The 19,916-nt window shown below is 33.1% G+C and overlaps 1 protein-coding gene across 1 annotated transcript in view; it reads left to right on the top strand.

Moving 5' to 3' along the window:
* Positions 1-2,021: 2,021 nt before the first annotated feature.
* The window catches only part of LOC124413955 (G protein-coupled receptor kinase 2), a 31,719-nt gene continuing 13,824 nt past the window's right edge, over positions 2,022-19,916 (top strand). Inside the window, exons 1-2 of the mRNA XM_046894775.1 lie at positions 2,022-2,380; positions 10,521-10,616. Coding sequence (XP_046750731.1) covers positions 2,329-2,380; positions 10,521-10,616 — 148 coding nt within the window. The 5' untranslated portion in view covers positions 2,022-2,328. The remainder of the gene's footprint in view (positions 2,381-10,520; positions 10,617-19,916) is intronic.

Here is a 19,916-nt window from a genome sequence, read left to right as displayed (position 1 = left end):
TTGTTTTTTTTTACCTTTGTAGGCTTGTCACAGAGGAGAATATCTTCATCCCGGCTAACTTCAAGATAGTCAAGTTCGTAACGTTTATATATGTGTAACGATTGATTTTTTTCATTTTGGGATAAAAATTATTGTTCACTAATGCAGGATCGTCACGGATATAGTAGATAGGTGTTTTTATGTGACGATTTTTATTCTGGTTTTGGATAGTGAAGTATTTTTTAGTCTGTAGAAGGGTTCAAAACAGTCTTTTTAGATTCTATATTTCGTTACATTTACGTTACTGACTTCAATCTGCTCTATATTCATCCTCCTAAGCATCGTCGGGCCTGCTTTCTACTATCTTCATGCCGTTCGAATCCCAATAACTTGTGTGTGATTTTTAAATTACGAATTTTCGTTTATGTTATCCATTCAAGAACCCGATTCTTAATATTTATGTTTCTCTTTATCGTGTGAAGAAGGAAGATTCGATACGAAACAGTTAACACGGATTGTCAAATTTTGTTTGTTAAAATATGTGCAAAAGTGATTGATCTCATCTTATTTCATTGCATTTTTGAATCTACGTTCGAACGAACACGCTACGAACTTCAGGCTGCACGGCAAAATAACTGTTAGTCGTTTGGTCTATGACATTCTGTACACGAAGTTCAAGTTCGTAACGTCAACGTAACGATGCAGTGACAGGAAAAATCGTTATTCAGCTACTGTTCAGGGTTGTTGTTGTCTGTAATTTGGGAAACTTTTACACAAAGTTTGACATAATATCTTAATATTTCGTAAACTTGAATCATTATTCGAAGTAATCCTGCCAGAAAATTTCAAGATGGTGAATTATTGTTCAGTGTTTAGTTGCCAACTTCAATCCAGTCGCATTTGAATTTCGAACACCGTCGTTAATCCAACTTACAACGCATTTACGATATATAAAAAAATCGTTACTTTCCGTAAACTTTCGAGGTGAACATATTTTGAAAACCGAAAAATTGCTTACAGTTGAGTTGTTTTCGTTTCAACGTTTCGTTGCTAACTTCAACCGTCCCCTCGTCATAATTAACCCAGAAATTTAACTCTTTTCCCCTCTCTCATTTATTTGTATCTTTATTAACTTATCATCGCGTTCTTTGTTCTTCATACCTTCTTGTATACCTACACGCGGTAGCCATTTTTTTTTCTTTTCATTTATTTTCCTTTTCTTTTTAACATTTCAGACGGTACTGGTGCGTCGCGTTTGTGAAGAGTTTCGTTTTGAAGAGAAGAAGCTTACGTTATTAGGTACAGAATGAACGAACGTACCTATCACATCGTGCAACACATCGTGGCTCATTGACTGTTACAACTCATTATAATACATCCGGAATATAAAAAAACGTCAACGTCGGAATTATAGTTTGTTGGAAAAGAATTATCCGAATTATTAAATTATAATGAACTAATTTCCGTCTCTTTTTGTTTTATTCAATTTTCCATCCACGCATAATAATAACAATAATAACAATTGTTTGTATTATTCAACGAAGAGTGACCAGTGCAACACGTCATAATACCGAAGTGCTTGATTAGATCGAATGATTGGATCGATAGACCGACTCCTTGACTTTTGTCCTTCGTTGTGTTTTAATTGTGCACGTCGTTCATAAAACTTATTATCATAACGTCGATAAAAACAAACGTACCAAAGGCCTACTCTGGATAAAGTAGGAAAAAGAAGAGAAACCAAAAAAAAACTAAAAAATAACGAGAGAAATAAAAACAAAGGAACGAAAATACTAAAGAAATAAGAAATTGGAAGAGAGAGAAAAAAAAAAAAAAAAAACAACGAGGGGAGAACGAAATCAAATGAATTTTAATACCGACACATCGGAAAAACGGTAAAAATTTCGAAATTTTGACTGAAACGTATACATAAAAAAAGAAATATATACATATAAATATTTGGTTTAATAAAAGTTGTTTTTTTTACACACGCGGTGTTTAAGGGCATCGCTGTTGCATATTCACCTTGTGTGTATATATGATTAATAAAGAGCGATCCCCTCCGAATAAGTGTTAGCCTGGTGTATAAATAATAATTCAACAACGAAGAGTCTTTCCGTTGCATCGTCGAGCGAAAGAGAGAGAGAGAGAGAGAGAGAGAGATTTACCAAAGAGAAACACAACAACAAAGGAGGGGATCGTCGTCGGCCTTCCTTGGAAGGGGTTACGGCACGTGGTGTTCAGTCCTGCAGATGGGATCAGGGCTGCAGAGGCCCGACAGGGTAGTAAAATACCAAGACATTTCGTTCCCCCTGATTCGGACAAGTAACCTCGATCAAGCTGGAATTGATGGAGTTGGAGAACATCGTAGCCAACACCGTTTACCTCAAAGCCAGAGAAGGTAAATATCACAGTTTTTACGCTAGGAAAAACAGGAGGAAAACTTAGAGAATACAGAAACGAAAAAACGAAAAACATTGGATGAATCGTAGGGTACGAGTTGAAAGTAGGCTGGCAACTTGTCTTGAAACTTTGCCTAATTCGGTGAAATGTTGAAACGTTGATAGATATTTTTTTGCACAGCTTTTTATTTAATGAATTAATTTTTTGGAAACAAATTGCCGAGTTTTTTGGTTTACGATATGGTACCTGAAACATTTTTAAGCCTGAAATATGTATGAAATTTATTTGGTTATTTACTGCGAAAAAAATAGCACGTGTAAAGAAATGAGCGAAATTTGTACTTTTCCAAAAAAAAAAAAAAGTCTTTTCTGCTAATCTACTGTAAAAATCTGAATACCAATTTTTACACAAATTTAATACACGTACAACAAAAAATTTTACAGAATTTTTGCAAAATTTTTCTTTGTCCGTCATTTTGGATCTACCATTTTGAATATTCGAATTTTGACTTTAGATTCGTAATCAGTGACCCCAAGAACCTCGTAACCTAATGTTTCATCAAAATCAAATGACTTTGAATCTACGTCCGCCATATTGGGTCCGCCATTTTGCATTATCGAATTTCGAGTTCAAATTCGTAATGAGTGACTCCAAAAACCGTCTAACATAAATTTTTATCGAAATCAAAGAACATTTTGAATCTACGTCCGCCATATTGGGTCCGCCATTTTGAATTATCGAATTTCGAGTTCAGATTCATAATCTCCGTGACCCCAAAAGCCCATGTGTGCAAAATTTCGAGCGAATCTCATGCAAGGAAAGAAATACGCCTGAAAGATGAGATGTTTGTTGAAAAAAGAAGCGGAATTTTTTTTAACATGTCGTAATTTTTTTTCTTTCTTTCCTTATATCGCCAATAAACATAATTTCAACTTAATATTTATGAACACAATAATAATATGCAATTTCGAAGATGAGAGAAAAGATTAGAACTGATGATAATCTTGTCGCAGGAAAGACTCGAATGATAATGTCAATTTAGAAAAAAAGGGTTCGCAAATAATATTTTCACTTGAATTTTTCCGTCTTCACTTGACAAAGTAAGAATGAACTTGAAGAATCTTGACATTTGGCCTTTACGAAAATAAGATGACGAGAGAACGGGGGAGAGAGCCGATCTATCATCGTCAGAAATCGCGCGCGCGCACGCATAAGTAGCGAGAGTGTTGGACGAAACGTGAAAAAGAATGAAAGAAAACGAAGAACAGGCTGAGTTTATTTGGTTAGTTATACACACAGGCCGGAGGAGAAGCAATACAGCAGAGACGTGTGTATCATGCAAACCGAAGAAGCTGTTCGTTCAGGCCGGGAGGCGAATGTTTGACAATGAAAACAGAAAACTTTTTTTTCCTTTACTCTCAGAACCATAATATGGCGGTCTGCTTAAGAGACGAAAAAAAAAACTCTTTTTTTTTTTTATACCGACGTGAAAATTTTTCGCTTTACATTTTCGAGAAGAAATTAAATGTTTTTGTGAAAGATTTTAGATTTCAAATCTTTTCACGCCAAGGGAAAGTCGTTAACGTTTATTTTTAAGGGCTGTAACTTACAGGAAATTTTTATGTCTTCATGTTCGGTAAAATTTTAGGTTAGGAGTGAAAAAAAAAGAGGAAAATAATCGTCTCAAACGAAGAACCTTAATGTTGTACACTTACATGGAATCGAATATTATTTCGGTGATATTGGATTGCCAAATTATGTTTGAAACGTAATTTGCAGAGAAAGAAAGAGACAGAGAGAGTAGCAAAACTATTTTCAGACTCGTTAGAATACAGCTTTCGAAATGTAATAATGATATGAAAATGCGTTGTAAATGTGAAAACGGAGAGTCTTTGTATTATATATATATATATATATATATATCATTGTCTCGAAATTCGATGAAACTCTGCACAGTACCTACTTTGCAAGTATATACGATGCAGGCATATAGATGAGTAAATGCATTAGTTGAAGTGCTCAATTTATGTATGTACTTAGCCACTTTGAACCTTCGGACGCCTTAGGTAATACCTATCAAGCATCTTCAAAGAAGACGGAATTCACTCTCGCAAGTTGAAAATTCATTACACGGTTTATTGAAGGGTGAACATCACCTTTGACTCAGCTAATTGGTCATTTTCATGTACAGTACTTATAATCTTAAGGTTAAATACTCATTGCTATGGGAAGCAAACAGCTGTAATTTGAAAGAAATTTGGTAGGTATCAGGTTCTTTTGAAAGTGGGCAAATGGAATTGATCGCCTATCAAAGAAACGATCGCATATCAAAACAAGAGTGAAAGTGAACCATATATACTCTCCTGTGATTGATTGAAACGCAAATATATCGTGTATCGTTCTCGGAGAAAAGTTTTTGCTTTTCTTGGAAGAAAAAAAAAAAAAAAAACATTTTAGACTCATTTTGTAGAAAATTTTCTCCTGGGAACACAGTATTTTGTTTTAAATACAAAAATTGATAATATTATTGTTCCGAAATCGTGCAGAAATTTAATTGTATGAAGTGTACTCTTAATTATACGAAATCACGATTTTAATTCAATCAATTTAACTAAATAATACTTTTTTCATGATACTAACAAAATGTTGATTACCCTCTGGTAGATTCAAGTAAATCGCTTCATACAGTTCACTAAATCTATACTCGGTGGATAAAGATTAGTCAAATTTACGAAATCACGAGAGCCGCCAATCGATTACCCTCATCAAATAATTCGTTACATCGTAAATGAACAAAATTTTTTTTTTGAAGTGGTAAAATACTTTCGTAACACGTTAAAAATCCTTTCTCGCGAGAGAGAAGTAAGATGAGCAGTTATTAGGAGGGGATCCAGGCATCAGTTTAGTATAATCAGCAGAACTGAATCATTCGTGGTCTGACAGCATTGAATGAGCCAGTCAATTCGCAATGGCATATTTCTTCGTCTTTTTTTGACGTGGCACTTGATTCATGTAGCGCAAATTACAATGCAACGATAATTTTTTCAGTTACAAAAATTAAACAACCATTTTTCAATCCTTACAAAATGATTTCACTATGCAGATCTGATTTCGCAATCGCAACAAAATCCATGGTATTGCGGTGCCAAATCTTTTCCAGAACATTACTAACCACTTTGTTTTCCGCGTACTATGAAATCAACAAAACGTTTTTGTTGTGTGAAAATAATATTTGCTCTGACGTATATTAACCCTGAAATATCATCGATTTCGCACCAAACCTTACAGTCGTCAGAAGTTCACACCGAAATGTTTTTGCAATTTTTATAATCAAAATGAGCGAAGCGTCAACGAAATTCGCGAATCAGTTCTTACCTTCACTGTAATGAAAAAAATGAAAATAAAATTTGAAATGTCGATGCCGGTACCAAAGGCAAAATGACGTTTGACCATCGGATGCTTCACCTCGTCACATCGGCAAAAAAGCGTTAAAAGTGTGACAAGGGTGTTGAAGAGGGGCTTAAAAGTGTGTGTATACGGAAGAGAAGGCAGCAGCCATCCGTCACTTCATGTCTATGACAATCTGTCACACCAAAAATAACTTTCATGCTGAAAAGATCGGTACATTTATCGACATGTAAGCTAGATTGAGCGATTCGTGGCGTCTTCTTTTACTCCCTGCACCGATGAAATTCCGCTCATCATTATTATTATTTTTGTTGTTGTTTTTGTTGTTGTTGTTGAAACCGGTGAACTTTCACCGATGATACCGATGAAATTTCACTCATTATTGTTGTTGTAGTTTTTACTGTCGTGTTGTTTTTGAAACCGATGAAATTTTGCTTGTCGTTGTTGTTGTTGTTGTTGTTGTCATTGTTGTTTTTACCGTCGTGTTGCTTTTGCTGTTGTTGAAACCGATGAACTTTGACCGATGACACCGATGAAATTTTTCTCAATATTGTTGTAGTTGTGTCGTTGTCATTGTTGCTGCTGCTCCTGTTGCTGTTGTTGAAACCGGTGAACTTTCGCCGATGAAATATTGCTCATTATTTTTTGCTGCAGATTTTGTTGTCGTGTTGTTTTTGAAACCGATAAAATTTTTCTCAATATTGTTGTAGTTATTTCGTTGTCGTTGTTGCTGTTGTTGCTGCTGCTCCTGTTGCTGTTGTTTTTGTTGTTTTTGAAACCGATGAAATTTTGCTCGTCGTCGTCGTCGTCGTCGTCGTCGTCGTCGTTGTTGTTGTTGTTGTCGTCGTCGTCGTTGTTGTTGTTGTTGTTGCTGTTGTTGATGAAACCGATGAACTTTCAGCAAATACTGTTAGTTTATTACAAGATAATTTATTGCCTGTGACTATGATCAAAGCACAGTCTAGTAAGTTTTTTTTTTTTTTGTTTTTTTCTCTTTTCTCATATACAATAGCTACAAAACTAATTTTCATTCTGTAACCAGAAATGTAAGTTTCAGTTTTATAATGAGCGTACAATGGTATATATATATATATAAAAAAAAAATTGTCTCGGTATATTTATTATCTCTTTGTTTTGATTACAACATCGTTGTTACGACTGTGGTATTATATTGTAATTTAACGACACGTTTCACACGCGAAAATTTTCCACCTGGATAGAGAGAGAGAGAGAGAGAGAGAGAGGGAGAAGGGAAGAGAAGAGAAGAGAAGAGAAGAAAAATTAAAGGAAGAAAAAAAACACAAACACACACACGCACACACAAGTTAGCCTGCGTGTTCGAAAGTTTGCAACTGCTAATCTGTCAGGATTCATATCCTACAGAGTGTAAACAACGAGCGTGGCTTGTCGGGTTTCCTTTTTTTTTTTTTCTACTTAATTAACCCTACTTTCTCTTTATTAATAATAACGCTGCTGTTTTACAACACCGCAAACGCGAAATCTTGTACTGTATGTGTGCACACACACACACACACACACACGCGTGCGTTGTAATCTACGTTAATAGCTCTGCGCTAACTGATGTCCAAGTTTATTATGCCGTTACACGAAACTGTAACGCGCGGGTTAAATTCCTTTCTTTGTTTCTTTCTTTGATTTTCTCTCTTTCTCTCTCTTTCCTTCATTCATTGTAAGCGGTTGGTCGTTTTTAATCAAATCAATTCTACCATCAAATTTTTTTTTTTTTTTCTTTTTCCATTTACACGCCTATGTAAATTTAATCATGATTGCCAGTTCAATACTATAATAATAATAATAATTATTATAATAATTATACTCTATACACGTTGTTACACAACAGGTGAAACGAAAATATGCAACTCAAAAGTTCTTATATAAAAAAGAAATATTTTTTATCCATGATAGAAAAAAAGAAACAAAATTGACTTGATCGATTAGGTTTAAGAAAAAAATAAATTTTTTTTTTTATGCGCTAGATTTAATTAATTTGACGATAGAAATATGCTCAGGCTAGTCTTGAGCGACACTTTAATAATCACGTTGTTTTTTATTCTGTTTGGAGCGTGACTTGAGATATTTTACAGAATTTAGCGTTTCGCTGTAGTCGATTCGATACAGACCTACAACAACAATTGCGGAAAGTGACTTTAACGAAACGTTGACTTTAACAACAATTTTAATACAGAATTAGAGCAGGATTATTTACTGTATCTCGCAGTTTCAGTTTGATAATTCTGCTAACAAAAATTACGCATTTATATAAACTAACTCTACCGGTTTAAATGACTTAAACCAACGAGTCGCGAATTATTTTGCTGAGTCAACTTTTATAACAAGATAGTATTAAATGGTTTTTCAGACTGCTAGTTTCGAATCTGAAATCTAATTGAAAAAATTCAACATTGCAGATCCAATATGGCGGTTGCAAATTTGAAACTTGATCGAATCCGTTGAAAAAAATTTATGCAAAAAATCTATGTTTTATGGGTCACTGATTGAACTTGCCACATTGAATTTTCGAAATATGATTTCCGACTCGTAATCATCGATCCCAAAAACCCCTGAACAGAGTTTTTACTCCCGATTCGATCGAATCTGAAGTTTTCGTCAGCCATATTGGATCCGCCATCTTCGATTTTTTTCAATCGATTTAATCAGCTGACATTTTTTTCCTTGAAAAGCTTAATTATATTGGATTTTTCGATCCGTAAAACAATTATGCAAATTACAATACGTAAATTGATTTTCAACTTCTTGTACGAAGAACAAAAATGAAAAAAAAAAATAAATAAATAAATAAAACAAATCAAAAAAATAGGAATGAGAACTATAACAACGAAACATGCGCCAAGTAAAATTTTTCACCATCAACCTCGAAATTGACGGGCAATAATCTTATCGCCGAGCGAGCGATCATCGGGTGTATCTCTATAATAATATATATCTGCTCGTTCAACTCGATGGTGTTATAGTTTTGATTGAAGTAGACGTGGTGGTCCATTAAACCAGTCATCCTGATCAAGCCCTCGGCTTATATATAATACTAAACCTGGTATATATATATATATATATATATATATATATATACATCTACTATCGTGTCAACAAGACATAATCCATACGTGCATGGCGGCCTGCTGCCTCTACCTTTCGAAAGATATAAAAACGCGAGTTGAAAAAAGTAAGAAAAAAAAGAAAAAAAAAAAAACTGAACTAAACTAGAAAAGAAATCAAAGTTCGATATAGGAACGTTGGATATATAATATAATTCATGAGGAGAGGGGGGGGGGGGGGGGGGGGGGGGCTAATTGATGAATCAATTAACTCTGATTTAAACACTTCTCCTCCTGAAGGTGTTCATATAATATTATGCTGGTGTGACATTACGGGTATCCCTTGCTCAATTTTATGTCTCACGTACACACACGCACACGCATCGTGTTTATGTGACGATGGGCAGAAGGTTGTTGTACAGTGGTGGGTGAGCTCATATGATAATTTGACAATTTCTCGTGTGGGAGGACAGTGACTGACTGATTGTGAATTAAAGTAGTAGCGATTTATTCACATAAATCTCGTCCATCAAGTCGGTGGGGGGGGGGGGGGAGAAAAAAAATTTGAGTCGATTATTATGATTAAAGTGGTAAGGAAGGAAGGAAGGAAGAGAGAAAGAAAGAAAAAAAATTAATATATATATATAAAAAAAATTGTCACACTCAAATTATTTATTCAGTCAACTTATATATATATATATATATCAGATTTCAACTTATTTATTTAAATACGTGTCGATAGTTTTTTTCGAGCGTTTGCAAAAAAAGAAAAACTGAGAAAAAAATCACGACTAAGCCCTTCTGTTTTTAACTTGAAGAAATTTTTTTTTTTATAACGTTACTCAAACTCTTCAGATTTCGATTTATGTTACATGCGTTTCAATGTTTTCGAGAAAGATTGTGAAAACCTAAAAAAAAAAAAAAAAAACCTCAATGATACACGTTCCAAAATCTTTAATCCCAATAAAAATGAAATTTTTCGAAATGCAAACAGAAGTGATGAACTTCCTTCATTATAATATTAGTCTTGAAGTACAAGAAATTTTTTTTTTTTTTTTTTTTTAGAATCATTTTTAAATAAAATTTCGTTGAAGTGGGTGATGGAAAGGAACGTTTTTTTTTTTGGTTTTAGAAAAATATTTTGAAAGATGATACTAAGATCTAGCGAAATGCGTAAGATTTTTTAAAAAATATTAATTTTGACAAAAATGCAGGCATCAATTTGAAGGGGAAAATTTCATCAAGTTGTTTTTTTTTTTTTTTTCTTTAGTTTTTCCTTCGAATTGACGCTATTTTTGTGAAAAATAATATTTCTTGAAAATCCTACTTTCCGTGGAAAAAATGAAGTTTCCTTTCGTCAGCCAGTAAACCGTCGTTTTGTTTTAGTCATAATAACAACAATAATTTTGTCAATTAATTTGTATAAAAAACAGAATTAAAAAACCTCGATTCAATTTCTATAAATATTGAAAATAACTGTAACTCCGAAAATACTTTACATTTCCAAAAATCCTTTCAATGGTTTATTCTTTAAATGTCCAAACTTTGAAAATATGGATAAAAAAAAATCGAGTTCTTTAAATTTTCTACACCAGAAATTACGAAATATATGCGCAATGAGATGAATTTTCATTTTTTTTTTTTTTTCATTTTCAGGCGGTGGTGACAGCAACAAGGGGAAAAGTAAAAAATGGCGGAAAATCTTGCAGTTTCCACACATTTCTCAATGCATCGGTTTCAAGAACACGTTGGGTAAGTGTATATATATCTATACATGTATATATATATATTCATTATAGATAAAAATTTCTACAAACTAGATTGCGTTGTGACATGAATTGATCAGATATATCAATGTCGAATTGAGGTGTTATACTTAGAAGTCATGTGAGAATGCTTACTTTTCGTACTTTCAAACCACGCGAAATTGATATTCATGCGGTTTGTATGCTATATATATATAATATATGTATATATATACTCTACAACGTTCGAGTGAAAGTGCGAAATCACTCGTCTCCGAGTGTAGAAAGGAAATTGCTTCGTCCATTATTATGTGATGCTGATGCCGATTTCCTCTGTTATTCGATCGCGCTTTGAATATCGAGACTTGCATTCACACGATCCCCGTTGAGAAGCGTTGTCAGAATATTATATATAACAAACTATCGTTGAGAAAAAATTTATTTTCCATAGTTAATAAAAAAAATTCTAGTGAAATATTGTTGGAACCACAAGAAAATGTCGTACAAGTAACTGTTAGGTCTTTAGTGCAATTACAGTTTCGTACATGTTAAATTTTTCGATTATTGTAATATTGAAAAAAAGAAAAAAAAAAAAATGGAGAAAAAAATTGCGAAACTTCTATACGTTTTCGTAAAAACGTTGTACAACACGATTAGGAAGTTTTCAGGCCATTGAACGAACAGTTTCGTAAATACAGTCTTGTCAAATTTTCGAAAACGAAAATTTCCAAATAATGAGAAAATTCTCTAATTTTGAATTTCTAAAAATGGAGGAAAAAAATCGTGAATCTTCTATACGTTTTCGTAGAAATGTTGTACATAACAATTAAAAAGTTATCGAGACAATGACCGAATAGTTTCGTAAATACCAGCCTTTACAAATTTTCAAAAACGAAAATTCTAAAAAAATTTGCGTTTATTAAAAAAAAATTAACGAATTTATTTCACATGAAAAAGAAAAAAAAAATCATTCCTTAAAAATTTCTTAAACACTGTATCGTTCAAACAATTTATTGATAACTTTTGGACATTATTATTATTATTCAAATTTTATTTTATTATCCTCTTAATGTATAGTACATTCTGAACATAGATTTATGATTAATGATATATGAATCGAGTGATCGCTGCTGGATTTTTCAGGTAAGGATTTAACGCTGAAAATTCGTTGCAATAATTTAACCGTAAATCGTCAGCGTAGCCTTTTGCCAAGTCAGTTAACAGCTTGATTCGCAATTCGCCCGTTATGTTGACCACTCGACAAAATTATATGTTTACGCTACTAGCTTTTTCATATTGCCAATCAATCACCAGAGATTTATATAAGCTATCGCTTTATCAGTGACGTAATCAGCATCATCGCGCTGTTTAATATCTATCGTGTCAAAGTCCACGTGATCTACTGCGAAATCACAAGTTATTACACAAGTTTGAATATGAAATTTTAAATCGTTCAATCATTTCAAATATAATATGTATATTAGGATGGCGCAAAAAAACCGACTATTTCTTTTTTTTTTTTTTTTTTTAGTCTCGTGTGACAAAATGTTAGTTTTTGATGTTTTAAGAGCCCACTCAAAAGGACAGCTCAAAAAAAAAATTTTAAGAGGTCGCTCCAAATTTTTTAAAATGTCAAAAATCATCAAAAAATCATTGTCAAATGAAAAAAATTATATTTCCAGTATTTTGTTTGATTTTTAATTCATGTCGTGGTGTATTGTTATCGATTCTTTCTTACTAAATTGAAGAAAAAAAATTTATGAAATTTTAATATGAATATTAAAAGGTCGCTCGAAAAGATCTAAAGAAATGCACCAAAAAAATTGAAAAAAAAATTATGAGCGACCTTTCAAAATTCAAATTTTCAACTGAAACTTTCGGAAATTTATTTTTTTCTTGTTTATAAAATTATACCGTAACGAGAAATTTAAAAAAAAAAAACAACGATTTTTGACGATTTCTGATGTTTTAAAAAATGTGGAGCGACCTCTTAAAAATTTTTTTTTGAACTGTCCTTTGGAGTGGGCTCTTAAAACATCAAAAACTAACATTTTGTCACACGATACTAAAAAAAAAAAAAAAAAAAAAAAAAAAAAAATAGTCGATTTTTTTGCACCACCCTAATTTATATATGTATATAGATTGAAATTTCGCAACATCTTTAAGTAGATCTAAATTCGCACAAACTCGTGTATATTCATATATATATATATATATAAATATATTTATTATATGAACTTGAAAATACACTTGAATATACACTCGAAAATAATCTCGAAAATTTTTCACGATAACATCATACCTATATGCGTAAATTATTCTCCGCGCTCTTCATTATCTATTGCGTTATTACGCACACGTAAATATACCATACATATATATATAATATATATTATATGTATGTATAGTTATATCACAACGTCACGTTATCTTGGACCATGTGTTTTTGCTCTCAAATAACAACATCGACACGTGCATATCGCCTTCTGATATTGAATAACAGAGATAATGAAAATTTAAATGAGGTAACTAGAAATGAGACTAAAGAAACAGGTCAATGATTATTATTCTTTGCCATATAATAATCATCGTATGATAATTTATAATGTATAATGAATAGGTAATCGAGGGGCGAGAAGGGGAGGGACTTGAGGACTCAAAAATGCTAAATCTTTTTTTTTCTTTCTTTTAATTGTAACCAAAGAAAAAATATGATTTTCAGATGTCGAGGGAAATTTTTTTTTTTTTTTTTCGGAAAATTCAAAATAATGCTGAATAATGTTTATAAAAGTAATTTTTTACTATTTAAAAAATATTTCGCGAAACAAAATTTTTTCATAAACTTTTAAGGGTACCCCATTTTACCCGCCCCTCCACTACTTGCATATATATGTATAATGCACCCTTATCGAGCATATAATGGAAACGTAAAATCATACTGCCTTATTTCTTTGTAATACATGAAATTTTAGTACAATTTTGTATCTTAAGTCGTGCGAATTTGAAAATATACTTGATATGATTATACTCGAAAATTTTCAACAGCGTATCAGTTGAGACTCTTGACGTCATTAGCATCGATTATAGAATAAAAAAAAAAATTCCATTTTACACAGCAGTGAAAATTGAATAAAAACTATGAAGTCGAATTTCGTCGATTACGGCGAATTTTTTTTATTTTTATTTGTTACTTACCATTTGTACCGGAATTTAAAAAATCTTATAATGTTATAGATACTTGTGAGAATTTTAGAGAAAAAAAACACTATCTCAGGTTCAGTGGCAATATTTGGCGTAAAGAAACAAAAAAAAAAAATCATTTCGACTAAATAACTTGAAACTCGGTTGTTCAATTGTTAGAATTTTTGTGAACGTTTGATTAAAATAATTGTATAATAAAAACTGCTTTGAGTTTCGATGTAATCGTGGTGGCGGAAATTGGAACTAATTTTTTTGTGATTCAGGAAGCGACGATTGCAGGTTCCGTTACAGACAAAAAACCGATCCGACGACAACCAGACAATGAGTCAAATCGGGGTTTCGACTCTGTGACTAAAACGTGATACCGTTATTTGTTTAACCCAGTGCAACGCTAATGTTTGTGCACAAATATTGTCGTACGTGTGGCGGGTGGTTCATACTTATGTTCAATAAGATTCTACAGGAGTTTTGTAATTCGGGAGATTTATTAACTGCTTGAATAGAAAGAGAAATAAAAAGCTCGATGAGATATCGATGTAGAATTTTAGCGAATTGCTCTGAAACCAATTGTTATTATTTTGAGACCACTCAGAACTGTTTGAAACTCCTTGAAACTAGTTTGAAACCGTTTGTAATCATTTCAAGAACACCTGAAACTCCGTGAAACTAGTTTGAAACTGTTTGTCATTATTTCAACACCACTCAAACCCGTTTGAAACTCTTTGAAACTAGTTTAACACTGTTTGTAATCATTTGAAGATCACCTGAAACGTTTTAAAACTCCTTGAAACTAGTTTAAAACAATTTGTAATCATTTCAAGACTACCTGAAACCGTTTGAAACTCCGTGAAACTAGTTTAACACCGTTTGTAATCATTTCAAGAACACCTGAAACTCCGTGAAACTAGTTTGAAACTGTTTGTCATTATTTCAACACCACTCAAACCCGTTTGAAACTCTTTGAAACTAGTTTAACACTGTTTGTAATCATTTGAAGATCACCTGAAACGTTTTAAAACTCCTTGAAACTAGTTTAACACCGTTTGTAATCATTTCAAGACCACCTGAAACCGTTTGAAACTCCGTGAAACTAGTTTAAAACCGTTTGTAATCATTTCAAGAACACCTGAAACTCCGTGAAACTAGTTTGAAACTGTTTGTCATTATTTCAACACCACTCAAACCCGTTTGAAACTCTTTGAAACTAGTTTAACACTGTTTGTAATCATTTGAAGATCACCTGAAACGTTTTAAAACTCCTTGAAACTAGTTTAACACCGTTTGTAATCATTTCAAGACCACCTGAAACCGTTTGAAGCCTGAAAGAGGAAGGAAAAGCTGAATCAGATCTCGATGTAGAATTTCAGTGAATTGCTCTGAAACTGATTCGGATGCGATATAATTGTCTTTAAAATCTTATAAACAGGATTTTTATTACACTCACACACACACACACACACACGCGCGCGCGCGCAGGTTATAAACTTGCAGTAATTATGCAGTGAGAAATGGGAAAATTAATGACGATCGAGATAAGCAAACTTGGTGTTATACACGTTGCAGATTATTGTTATATACGACCGCAGTGCGTTTTGTAATACGAGTTGTTGTTGTTGTTATTGTTGCTGAAACACGCGTAGCATGCGTAATATGATGTGGCGATTGGTGGGTCGGGCGATATGGGCGGTGGCAGTTTACATATTGATCAGGTGTTTGCTTCACGTTTCGAGTTCGTTTTACATTCATTCGAAACAAGCGTGCTTGCAGGTAATTATTCGCACATTTGTCGGTACGTACATTTTTTTCCAAAATTTTTTCATAAATCTAACACCTTTTGCCAAGCAGTCGAATTTTTAAACGAAAAAATGCATGCTGTTGAATTTTTTTTTTTTTTTTTTTTTTTTTAGAAAACTGTTGATTACTTTAAAACTAAGTATTATAAAAAATAATTACTGTGGCTATTTGGTAGGGAATTTAATATTCTACAAAGATCTGATTTCTTGTAAAATTTTCGTAAATCTAATATCAAAATATTCTGTGTAAAAGTGTCTTTAATATTTCCCTAATAACGTGATAAATATTAGATAGTAGATTTACAAAAATTTTACAAAAGTTCTTATTTGTAGAGCATTAAATTATCGTTAAAGCATTATCGTGGGAATATTGGAAATGATTTTTTGAGGTATCAAATTTACTTTTTTACGTCGAGAAAAAAAATTGACTTAATAAGACTTTTTTTTGTACATTATATTTTTTGTCAATTCGATTGGAATTTGAAACGAATAAAGAGTTGATAGCCGAGGGATTTGGGCTTTAGTAACTTACTAGAACGAGGAAAATCTCAGGGAAAAATGGGTCTGAGGTTATGGAAAACCTGGAAATGTCATTGAATTTTTTTCACAAAAGTTTGTGGCTAGCCTGAATAACCGATATTCCTGCGTCTCGTTTCGTTGGGCTGCCCTGGTTGCAAAGTGAATCAGACAGAGAAGATATATGTATAGGTATGCGAATTGAAATTGGAGAGATCAAGGGCGTGGATCATCCCCTTGACTTGACTCGACTGACGAGACGTGGAAAAAGTGAGGGTCACGTACTTTCGGGCCGAAATTATACGTATTCAAATTTTCTCAGGATCCAATTACCAAAAATGATGCGTTATCTAATCCCAGGCAGGTCTTTTTTGTCGTGGGGAAAAAATATGGGTTCATTAATCATTAGAACGAGTGGAAAAAGTCGTTTGAAGAGTGACGAAGAATTTTTTTTCTCCATGGTTCTAGACTTTTAAATTATTTCTTTTGATTCGAAGGAAACTTTGCAGAAAATTTTTACTTCAATGTTGTTGAAAAGGGGAAATGAAATAAATGAAAATTAAATTAAGATTCTTGTTTCAATAGAGAAGTAGAATTTATTCGAAGGTGAAGGAAGATACCTTTTCTGCAAAAGGTTCTTACCTACTATTACCAAAATTACCAGACGATTTCATCTATTTCAATTTTTGTGTGTGCAAAGAATGCATGCATTTCATGGTGAGGATAAAAATTGAAGAATTTATTTTACCCTGATCAAGGGAGGCTGAAATGACCAACAATAAGTGTCATTCTGAGTCAGGATGACTTGAAAAAAACATTTTGTGTAGATTTGAAATTCATATTTGTCAACTCTTGTTTCAACAGTATAAGAGTATGTACCTATAATAAGCATAAAGTTACAGTGTGTCAGCAGTTTTGTATATAAATCCTTGGTCTTCCGACGGGATGCGCTTCGATTCTACTGAAATCAATTTTACAGAGAAAATTTTCTTCACAATATTTTCTACAGACTTGTTTCGACAGAATATTTTTCCGCAGTAAAGAATTCCAGGTTCGAGTCAGAAATAATTCTGCATGAATTATTCTACAGGAAAATTGTTCTACAGAATATTTTCTATAGACTAGTTTTTCCAGAAATATTTTGCTGCTGAATATTTTTCTACAGAAATGAATTCGAGATTAACATCAGAAATAATTCTGCACGAATTATTCTACATGAGAATTGTACAACAGAAAATATTTCTACTGTAAAATAATTCATGTATTTCTGATTATTTCTCATTATTTGAAATATGAATCTCGAATTCCATTGTGTAGAAAAATATTCTGTAGAATAATTCACGCAGGATTATTTCTGATGTCAATCTCGAATTCATTTCTGTATAAAAATATTCCGTAGCAAAATATTTCTGCAAAAACTAGTCTGTAGAAAAATTCTGTTGAACATTTTTAGAACTGTGAAAAAACTGATTTGTGTAGAATAGATCCTCTTCCCCCTTCTGGCGCACACAGTAATGTAGACGGATTTATACCGAACCCACGCGATTATGATTTCCATCCTGACTTTCGCGAACTCTTTCGTTCCAGCGTGTAAAATCGACAGTTAAATTCTACATTCGCAAACGGTATATTCCTACCACCGCTCACCAAGTCCTTGAAACGAACAGTCAACTTTCATTCACAATGGAAGCTTCAAGCAGGCGTTCTCTGTCCGACCGTTTTGTTGGAGCAATTCTGAGCCTGTCTTTCTGCGCCTTCCCATCGTCAATTTCTTCGATTAAATGACGCGCAGTATTTCAGCTTATTTAGTTATCCGAAGAATTGGAAGTGATAACATACAGGTCTTTGCACCGCGGTTGACTTCTTGTTCGAGGACTCGATTAATAACGGATTCGCCGAAAACTTGGTCTTTCATTTGCACTAAGGATGATTCATGCTCAATGTTGATTTTCTCTTGGAAAAATAATTCATTCAGACGACAAACGTACGCTGAGTCAATTCTCGTTTAAGACTTAAGGTGCTTATAAAGAAGCGTTGTACACCTCGGAAACGCGGGGATGCAAAACTCCTATACCGCTCAAGCGATCAGAGTGAAACTTGGGCAATTAATGTCTTATTTTGGCAAAAAGTGGAGCGTCTTTTTACTTTTTCAAAATTTGGAAAAAAAATTTACAGATTGGTTACCACCCACAGAAATTGGCCAAATTTTTACAGTTGCACTGAATGGATCGAACTATCCGGTATGATACCACTCGGTGGTGATGAAACACACATTTTGAGCCCAGTTCAATGAGATTTGATGGTGAAATGACGAAATGGTAGCTGATCTGGTTTTCGATTACGAAGAACACCGAAATCTCATTTTGGCGACATTTGTTACCGACATTACGCGCATGCCGGTAATGTATGCGTGTAATGTCGGTAAAAAATTACCAGTATGCATGAAAAGTCGGTAATAAATGTCGCCAAAATGAGATTTCGGTGTTCTTCGTAATCGAAAACCAGATCAGTTGCCATTCCGTCATTTCACCATCAAATCTCATGGGACTGGGCTCAAAATGTGTGTTTCATCACCGCCGAGTGACATCACACCGGATAGTTTGAGCCATTCAGTGCAACTGTGAAAATTTGGCCAATTTCTGTGGGTGGTAAACAATCTGTAAATTTTTTTTCAAAATTTTGAAAAAGTAAAAAGCCGTTCCACTTTTTGCCAAAATAAGGCATTAATTGCCCAAGTTTCACTCTGATCGCTTGAGCGGTATAGGAGTTTTGCATCCCCGCGTTTTCGAGGTGTACAACGCTTCTTTATAAGCACCTTAAACTGTGTTTTATGAATGACGAAATGATGTGACAGATTTTAAAGCGTAGGATTTCAACGCCAGCAACCTCTCACTCAGTGTGAAATGATATTCATCAGACGATGTAAAATATGGTGATATTGAAATTAATTTAAATCAGCCGTACACCATCATTTTTGTTGTCAATTTAAAAATTCAACTTCAGACGGTGTTCGATTCACTTCAAATTACAAATCTATTACACACGAGGGGTTAATCACTGTTGTAATCTCGTTTACACGGGTTACTGTAATCTCATCTAGTTTTGCAATGTTTTGTATTCTTTGTAATATTTTTTATTTTTTGTAATCTCTTGTATTTTCTGTTATCTTTTTGTAATCTCAAGTAATCTCTGTAACCTTCGGTGATCTTTACAATTTTCCGTAATCTTTGTGATTATTTTCAATCTCTGTAATAATCCCTTTCAATTCTTGAAATTTTTTCAATTTTTTTATAATCCTTGCGATCTTTGTAATCGTTTGCAACCTTGTTGTAATCTTCATAATCAAACCACAATCGTTGCAATCTTTTGTAATCATTGCAATTCTTGTGATTTTTTTGCAATCCATGCAATCTCTGAAATCGTTTGTAATCTTTGTAATCCCTGTAACATTTTGGCAATTTTCATAATCGTTGAAATCTCTGTAATTGTCTGTAATCATTTGCAACCTTGTTGTAATCTTTGTAATCGAACCATAATCGTTGTAATCTTTTGTAATAATCGCAATTTTTACTATTTTTTGTAATCCTTGTAATATTTTGTAAGTTTTGCAATTTTTTCTTTTTTTACCCAACCATTGCAATCTCTGTAATAGTTTGTAATATTTTTCAATCCTACTTCCGTATTGTCAATCATGCTGCAATCTTTGTAATCTTGCTACAATCTTCGCAATCTTTCCGCAATCCCTTTAACAATTGTAATCAATTTTTGATATGTTTAATTGTAATCAGTGTACGCCA

This window comes from Diprion similis, chromosome 13 (genome assembly GCF_021155765.1).
Source record: "Diprion similis isolate iyDipSimi1 chromosome 13, iyDipSimi1.1, whole genome shotgun sequence".
NCBI classification, from domain to species: domain Eukaryota; kingdom Metazoa; phylum Arthropoda; class Insecta; order Hymenoptera; family Diprionidae; genus Diprion; species Diprion similis.
The sequence above is the reverse complement of the archived record's forward strand: the minus strand, read 5'-3'. Positions and strand labels throughout refer to the sequence as shown.